The sequence below is a fragment of the Brassica oleracea genome, chromosome C3 (genome assembly GCF_000695525.1).
Source record: "Brassica oleracea var. oleracea cultivar TO1000 chromosome C3, BOL, whole genome shotgun sequence".
Taxonomy (NCBI): Eukaryota; Viridiplantae; Streptophyta; class Magnoliopsida; order Brassicales; family Brassicaceae; genus Brassica; species Brassica oleracea.
In genome coordinates, this window is record NC_027750.1 from 57994938 (window position 1) to 58004482 (window position 9545).

The 9545-nt window shown below is 31.1% G+C and overlaps 1 protein-coding gene across 1 annotated transcript; it reads left to right on the forward strand.

Moving 5' to 3' along the window:
- Positions 1-6182: 6182 nt before the first annotated feature.
- Positions 6183-9106, forward strand: LOC106332738 (alpha-latroinsectotoxin-Lt1a-like). Its single transcript, XM_013771229.1, has 4 exons — positions 6183-6274; positions 6581-7485; positions 7573-8114; positions 8283-9106. The coding sequence occupies exons 2-4, from the start codon at positions 6588-6590 to the stop codon at positions 8967-8969; spliced, it is 2127 nt and encodes a 708-aa protein (XP_013626683.1). The 5' UTR covers positions 6183-6274; positions 6581-6587; the 3' UTR covers positions 8970-9106.
- The last annotated feature ends 439 nt before the right edge of the window (positions 9107-9545 follow it).

Here is a 9545-nt window from a genome sequence, read left to right on the forward strand (position 1 = left end):
CTCAAGCAAACGCTCAGTGCATTCTCTGTCACTCTGCTACCGAAACCCATGAACACTTGTTCTTCAGTTGCTCCTTCTCGGAAGAGATATGGAAAAGACTCATGCAGAAGCTTATGGGACAGAGCTTCTCTTATCTATGGACCCAGGTTCTGGACCTTCTAACGACAAGCTCGGCATCAGGTACTGTGAAGTTCCTCATGCGCTATGCTTTTCAAGTCTCGGTACACACCATATGGCTTGAGAGGAATGGCAGGAGACATGGCAAGCCTCATCGACCCACAAGTATACTTATCAAGTTCATTGATAAGCAGATACGGAACAGGATCATCTCATTGCAAGGACGAGGAGGAAGGACAATCTCCCAAGCTTTAGCAGATTGTTTTGAAGCTAGAGAATAGTCTTTTGGCTCTTTTTTGGTTTTTAAAAATTACACAAACTACATCTTAGTTGCTTTAATTTGTACAAAATCCTTTTTTGATCTGAATAAATTTAACATTCATCAGAAAAAAAGAATTAATACGAGAAAACTACCACTGATACACTAAAATTAATCGGTTATAAATAAAAACTCAACATTTACAAAAAAAAAGAAGCAAAGATGAACATGTGCTTAAATAAGCGGTTTTGTTAATTAAATGTGATCGAATATTACAGCAAAAAATGTGATAGAATTATAACATTTTATTTAGTTTTACTATAAGAAATCCTAATATTTTGGATTAATGTTTTCATTCGATTTATAAAGCGTAATTTTTAGATAGTGAAATGCAAATTTTAATTTAGATTTTTATATATATGCCTTACATTTACGTGGATTACAAATTTATTATAATAATTTTATATGATTTAGCGGAATACCCCAGCAAATCCTGATCTAGTTAAATTAAAATTTGAAAAAGATTGTGAAAATCTATAGTATTAGAAAGTTATATCTTTACAGTTTGTTTTCCAAAATGTTTGGCAGCTTTGAAAACCTATAAAAAATATGGACTGAAGCAAAAAAAAAAGAAGTTAAGGGCTGTTGGGTGAACTTGCTATCTTTAATTGAAACATTAGCTATTTTAACCATCGAAGCTACTGTTAATATTTAAAAATGGTTGCAAAATATATATAGATATACATATATATATATATATATATATATATATATATATATATATTAAGGGCTGGAAACAGATGCTTCTAGTGGGTTTAATTGGTGTGTTGTGTCCTGATGGAGAGTACTCCCTGAACTATGTTACAGGATCACGACTGGGTTTAATTGATGTGTCGTGTCTTGAAGGAGAGTACTCTCTGAATGATGGTATGAATTAGACGAGAATGATCGACTCTTAATAGAAAAAAACAATTCAGTACGAATTTGGCCATTTCAACTCAAAGCCCACTCTTCAATATCAGACTGATACCTTTCTTCACATTTCTGGAGCAGTGGGATGCATTTTTCACATTTTTGCTTTTTTTTTTTATAATAAAAAGTGAAGATTTCATGTTTGATTGATCAAGGGAGGAATTTTTCGAGGCCAAGAATTAAATATGCTATCTTAATTATTAACAAAAATCAACATTTACAAAAAATAAACAAAAATAAAAAAGTGCTTAAATAAATGTTGTCTTATAAGGGTTATTGGTTGTTGTATTTTAATGGATTTGAAAATCCGAATTAAATCTAGTGTTATTGGTTCTATGATTTTCAAATCAGTATTAAAATCATGTGTTATTGGTTTAATGATTCATAAATTCTATATCAAATCAAGTGTTATTCAATCGTACGGATTTACTAATATATTTGATTTAATAATGGATTTGAATGGATTTGTTTGGATTTTTTAGTTTAAAATATAAAGATTCAAATCCGAGGGAAAACCTCTGGATTTGCATATTTTACTTCGATTTATAAATACTATATGAATTTCTAAATCAATCAAAATATGTAAATCCCTCTGGATTTGCATATTTTACTTCGATTTATAAATACTATATGAATTTCTAAATCAATCAAAATATGTAAATCAAACAAAATGTGATATTTTACTTATATAACAAGAATTCAGCCTTCGAAAAATTTTGTTTCTTTTAAAAAATAAAAATTTGTTTTTGATTAGCCATTTCCTTAATTATAAAACTACATTTTCTAAAAATAAAAAAATTATATCTTATTAATAACAAAAAATAATTATTATAAAAATCTATATATATATATATATATATAATATATGAAAATGTACTTAAATACACGGTTTTCTTAGTTAGATGAGAGACACATTTTCCACGGCACACATTTTTCACATTTCTACTTTTTTTACTATTTTTAGCCAGATATCCAGAAAATTTTAATCTAGTTATACTAAAAGAATTAAAAAATATGGAAATATTAGTTACCGAAAAATTATAGCTTTACATAAATAAGATTGTAAGAAGTTTGCTTTCTAAATATTTGGTTTAATTGGTGTGTCGTGTCCTAAACGAAATATTGGATCTTAAGAGATGAAAATAACTCTATATTTTTTCAAAAAAAAAAACTCTATCAAACACTTCCGATAATCTTTCAATAAAGAGACGTTTCTCTCCCATTTGTTTTTTTTTTTTAAACACTCTCCCATTTGTTTTAATTTCATTTTATTCACATACTTCTTTGTTTTTCAGAAAAAATGATGTTTAAGATTTTTTCACGACAATTAAAAAAAAATAGTAACATTTTTTTAAAAAAATTAATAACATTTATTCAATTGATCTCGTTTTGCCTAAAACAACAAATCTACAAATAGTTCAACCAGTAAAAAGTTATATTGCAAATTATAAGTGGTCATAAACATTAAATTACATTTAAATTTTTCATAAAAACTTGTAAACATCAATTAAATTGAAATAAAAAATCTCCAAAATATCAAAATATAAAAGAAGGGAGTATTGTTTCATTTATTTCAGTTATATTATTAACAAAACACTCTTCAAGAAAGTGTCCACTAAGGCCTAATTTAACTCAAAGCTGATTGCGTGCAATGAAGCAAGTCATCAAAAAGAGTCTATTGAATACGACCCATAATTTAACTCAAAGCCCACTGATAACAGATACCTTTCTTCACGCTTCAGCAGTTAGGGGACACGTTTTTCACAGTTGAGGACATGTTTTCCACATTTCCTCTTTTATACATAGTGAAGATTTCATGTTGGATCGGTCAAGGGAGAAATTTTCATTTTACAAATTGGTTATTAATGTAAGACTTTCAATTATAATAAAAGTTAACTACAGTCAAAAACATAAATTTAATCACAAGAGACAATTTAGTAGAATATTTTATCCAACTATTATCATTTAAACGAATTCCAACCTTAAAATAAAATGTGATATTTTACTTATATAACAAGAATTCAGCCTTCGAAAAATTTTGTTTCTTTTAAAAAATAAAAATTTGTTTTTGATTAGCCATTTCCTTAATTATAAAACTACATTTTCTAAAAATAAAAAAATTATATCTTATTAATAACAAAAAATAATTATTATAAAAATATATATATATATATATATATATATAATATATGAAAATATACTTAAATACACGATTTTCTTAGTTAGATGAGAGACACATTTTCCACGGCACACATTTTTCACATTTCTACTTTTTTTACTATTTTTAGCCAGATATCCAGAAAATTTTAATCTAGTTATACTAAAAGAATTAAAAAATATGGAAATATAAGTTACCGAAAAATTATAGCTTTACATAAATAAAATTGTAAGAAGTTTGCTTTCTAAATATTTGGTTTAATTGGTGTGTCGTGTCCTAAACGAAATATTGGATCTTAAGAGATGAAAATAACTCTATATTTTTTCAAAAAAAAAAACTCTATCAAACACTTCCGATAATCTTTCAATAAAGAGACGGTTCTCTCCCATTTGTTTTTTTTTTTTGAAACACTCCCATTTGTTTTAATTTCATTTTATTCACATACTTCTTTGTTTTTCATAATAAATGATGTTTAAGATTTTTTCACGACAATTAAAAAAAATTAGTAACATTTTTTTTAAAAAATTAATAACATTTATTCAATTGATCTCGTTTTGCCTAAAACAACAAATCTACAAATAGTTCAACCAGTAAAAAGTTATATTGCAAATTATAAGTGGTCATAAACATTAAATTACATTTAAATTTTTCATAAAAACTTGTAAACATCAATTAAATTGAAATAAAAAATCTCCAAAATATCAAAATATAAAAGAAGGGAGTATTGTTTCATTTATTTCAGTTATATTATTAACAAAACACTCTTCAAGAAAGTGTTTATTGGTTGTTGTATTTTAATGGATTTGAAAATCCGAATTAAATCTAGTGTTATTGGTTCTATGATTTTCAAATCAGTATTAAAATCATGTGTTATTGGTTTAATGATTCATAAATTCTATATCAAATCAAGTGTTATTCAATCGTACGGATTTACTAATATATTTGATTTAATAATGGATTTGAATGGATTTGTTTGGATTTTTTAGTTTAAAATATAAAGATTCAAATCCGAGGGAAAACCTCTGGATTTGCATATTTTACTTCGATTTATAAATACTATATGAATTTCTAAATCAATCAAAATATGTAAATCAAACAAAATGTGATATTTTACTTATATAACAAGAATTCAGCCTTCGAAAAATTTTGTTTCTTTTAAAAAATAAAAATTTGTTTTTGATTAGCCATTTCCTTAATTATAAAACTACATTTTCTAAAAATAAAAAAATTATATCTTATTAATAACAAAAAATAATTATTATAAAAATCTATATATATATATATATATATAATATATGAAAATGTACTTAAATACACGGTTTTCTTAGTTAGATGAGAGACACATTTTCCACGGCACACATTTTTCACATTTCTGCTTTTTTTACTATTTTTAGCCGGATATCCAGAAAATTTTAATCTAGTTAAACTAAAAGAATTAAAAAATATGGAAATATAAGTTACTGAAAAATTATAGCTTTACATAAATAAAATTGTAAGAAGTTTGCTTTCTAAATATTTGGTTTAATTGGTGTGTCGTGTCCTAAACGAAATATTGGATCTTAAGAGCTGAAAATAACTCTATATTTTTTTCAAAAAAAAAAAACTCTATCAAACGCTTCCGATAATCTTTCAATAAAGAGACGTTTCTCTCCCATTTGTTTTTTTTTTTTGAAAAACTCCCATTTGTTTTAATTTCATTTTATTCACATACTTCTTTGTTTTTCAGAATAAATGATGTTTAAGATTTTTTCACGACAATTAAAAAAATTAGTAACATTTTTTAAAAAAAATTAGTAACACTTATTCAATTGATCTCGTTTTGCCTAAAACAACAAATCTACAAATAGTTCAACCAGTAAAAAGTTATATTGCAAATTATAAGTGGTCATAAACATTAAATTACATTTAAATTTTTCATAAAAACTTGTAAACATCAATTAAATTGAAATAAAAAAATCTCCAAAATATAAAAGAAGGGAGTATTGTTTCATTTATTTCAATTATATTATTAACAAAACACTCTTTAAGAAAATGTCCATTGAGACCTAATTTAACTCAAAGCTGATTGCGTGTAGTGGAGAGAGTGATCAAAAAGAGTCTATTGAATACGACCCATATTTTAACTCAAAGCCCACTGATAATAGATACTTTTCTTCACGCTTCAGCAGTTAGGGGACACGTTTTTCACATTTGAGGACATGTTTTCCACATTTCCTCTTTTATACATAGTGAAGATTTCATGTTGGATCGGTCAAGGGAGAAATTTTCATTTTACAAATTGGTTATTAATGTAAGACTTTCAATTATAATAAAAGTTAACTACAGTCAAAAACATAAATTTAATCACAAGAGACAATTTAGTAGAATATTTTATCCAACTATTATCATTTAAACGAATTCCAACCTTAAAATAAAATGTGATATTTTACTTATATAACAAGAATTCAACCTGCGAAAAATTTTGTTTCTTTTAAAAAATTAAAATTTGTTTTTGATTAACCGTTTCTTTAATTATAAAACTATATTTTCTAAAAATAAAAAAATTATATCTTATTAATAACAAAAAATAATTATTATAAAAATCTATCTATATATATAATATATGAAAATGTACTTAATAAACGGTTTTCTTAGTTAGATGAGGGACACATTTTCCACGGGACACATTTTTCACATTTCTGCTTTTTTTTTACTTTATAAATAGTGAAGATTTCGTGCTGGATCGATCAAGGGAGGAATTTTCTTGTCCAGGCCAAGAATTATTAAAGGTTTCTTGGTTTTTTCCATTTTTTTTTTATTTAGGTGGAAGTGTATTTTTTTAATATTAAATGTTCATGTCCCAGGCGGAGAAATGATTTGTATATTGCGTTTATAATTTAAAAACCAACATTTAGACTACACAGGTTCAGTTTGATTCCGAAATATTTTAATCGGTTGTCGATTAATTTACTACGTTTACCCGCAAAATATTATAGGGTAACCTGCCATATGTAGCACGGGTCTCAACGTTCTTGAACAGCTTCTACTCGTAACTATGTTTTTTTTTAACATTACTAGTAACTATGTTTCACTAGGTTTGAGATGGGCAGTTCTGAAGAAGCAGTTCTAGATAGGGTGGAGGCTCAGAGGTCAGTGGTTGTCTCTCATGGTCAATGGAAACGGAGTTACTTCTCCATGAACCTGATAAAGCGCGGGCTACGTTCATTAGGTCTCCTTCAAACCGGAGAAGCAGAAACCGAACCCGTGCCAGACTACCTTACCAACCTTGAGATTTCAGATGTTTTCAACCTCCCTGGTGAATCTATGCAGATAGATCCGGAGATCTTTACTGCAGTTTGCGCAGGGAATAAAAACTCTCTTGAAGAGTTAAAAAGAAGCGGTAAGCCAATGGCATGTCTCAAAAGCGATCAAGTAGGTTCTGTTCTTCACCTCGCTGCTGCATGCAATCATCTTGAACTAGTGAAGATCATAGCCTCTGAATGCCCGTGTCTTCTTCTGAAGCTAGACTCGAGGAACCAGCTTCCGCTTCACGTGGCGGCTCATGCTGGTTATTCGACTGTTGTTGAAGCTCTTGTTGAGACAGTGGGATATATCTCAGCTGGGCTGTCTGATGAAGACGGCAGGGAGAGACTAAACCTATATGTCGTGAAGAATAAAGATGGAGATACTCCTCTGCATTTAGCCTTAAAAGGGCGCCATATGAGCTCAGCTAATTATCTGGTGAGTGCAAACCAACAGACTTCGTTTTTTGCAAATAAAGATGGAATATCTCCCTTGTATTTGGCGGTTGAAACAGGAGACCTACTCCTCGTGAAAGCGATGTTAGAAACTAGAAAGGGAGATGAACTTGGACGGAGATATGCTGATATAGATTCACTCTTCGAAGATGAACATGGACGGAGATATATTCTTGACATAGATTCACACTTGGAAGGGAGAAAATATCTTCTACACGCGGCTTTGAAGGCTAAGAGTCTAGGTTTTGTTTTGGCCTTTCAACACATTAGCAGTTGCATTTTGTTTTTATATGCGCTAGTAATTCATATGTTCCGACTTGTTTGAGCAGATACCCTTGAATTTTTGCTAAAAGAATATCCAAGTCTTGTTAATATGCAAGATGAAGAAGGAAGGACATGTCTTTGGCTTGCAGCGTCCATGGGATACTATGAAGGAGTAAGCATCTTGCTAGACCGATGGACAAAGGGTGTTTATGTATGTAATGGTGATGGATCCTTCCCGATCCACATTGCTGTAGAGAAACGTCACATGAGAGTTGTTTTCTTGCTTCTAAAACGTTATCCAGATTCAAAACACCTGCTAAACAAACAAGGTCAAAACATTGTTCACATTGCAACAAAGAGTGGGATAGGTGCACTTTTTCTTTTTAGTTATCTCTGGTTAACTGGTTGGATCAATACTCTTGTGGAGACGCAAGATAAGGATGGGAACTCACCTCTGCACGAAGCTACCATACACTGGCGCCCTCGTACGCTATTTGTCCTTTTACTAATGACTAAGATAAAATGGCTATACGTACAGAACAATGATGGTCTCACAGCTCTGGATATCGCCGAGAAAAATATGAAACGCAACTACATTTTCATGGAGGTATCTCTGATTTCCCACGTTCTTTTTCAAAAATTTAGAGGTTATGGGCCGGAAATCCCGCTTTTCGGGTGAGGATCAAACCATTTGAACCCACATTAACTATATAGCTTTCAATTTTTCACGTATCTTGTTGACCACTTATAGGCATAGCTCTTGTTTGGATTACAGAGGGTGACACTGATGGTTTTACTATACTTTTATGCACCCATATCAAGAAAATCATGGTGGATAAAGGTAACCAAACCATCAGAGCCACTAGAGGGCGGAAAAACCAACAACTACGTCGACACTCTCCTAGTGGTTGCAGCTCTTGTGGCAACCGTAACGTTTACTGCAGGTTTTACTATACCAGGGGGCTTTAACGGCTCTGGTGAAAAACTGGGCATGGCAGCTCTAGAAAATAAACCTAAGCTCGCCTATTTTATGATATTTAACATCATGGCAATGCAAAGCTCCATTGTAACCATAGCTATTTTAATATGGGGGCAGTTAGGCGACCAATCGTTGGTTCCTATGGCCTTTACTTGGGCATTGCGGTCACTGTTTTTCGCTCTCCTCTGCATGGTGCTGGCATTCTACTGGGGTGTTATGGTTACGTTTGTGCATGTTAAAGGGGTTGTTATCTTCCTCAACGTTACGTATGCGATCTTCCTTTTTCTAATGCTATTCAACCTTGGCCCTCACGTTTTCCTACAAACACCTGGAATCCCTGCTTTCTTAGGTAGCTGCTTCTTGATGTTTGTAATGCTTGTGAATGAAGACAGTTTCCCCACTCCTGTGAAGATGATCTTCGGCAAGGAGGATGCTCCTGTGAAGATGATCTCTGGCAAGGAGGATACTCCTGTGAAGACCTAACTGGAAAAGCAAGAGATTCTGTAAAAAAAATATCTTTTTCAATGTATGTCCTTGTTTGTGTGGTTTGATTCACTCTCTCGTCTTCCTTACTTTACTTGTGTTTGTGTGTACCCGTACTTAAATAAAGTAAGCGTGTTACTTTTCTTGTGTGGTTTATTTTGTTTTTATTTAAATCTGGGAACCAATTTGTCGGGAATTACCTTAACATTTTACCCCAAAAAAAATTTGTCAGGAATTCATATACGTGTTATTAAGTTATCTTCTTCGTAGCAAAGTTTGTTGGAGTAAGCTTGAAGCCACTAGCACAAGAGTGAGGACTTGGAGAGCATGTCATGTCCCTGATTCTGGATAGGATCGTCCGGACGGACTGCAGTGCGTGGAAATGCACCAGTATGGTCATATGGCCCAAAGACAAGCATGTCATAGCCTGGAAGTAAGGTTAAGGGCATCAGGAAGCTAAGGCATAGCTAATCCAAGAAGGAGACAAGCTCAAAGGAGCTGGACAAGCGAGCTGGTGGCTGGACAAGATCCAGGTGAAGCTCGATGAAGTGAGTGATCAGAATGGATCATGGGAAA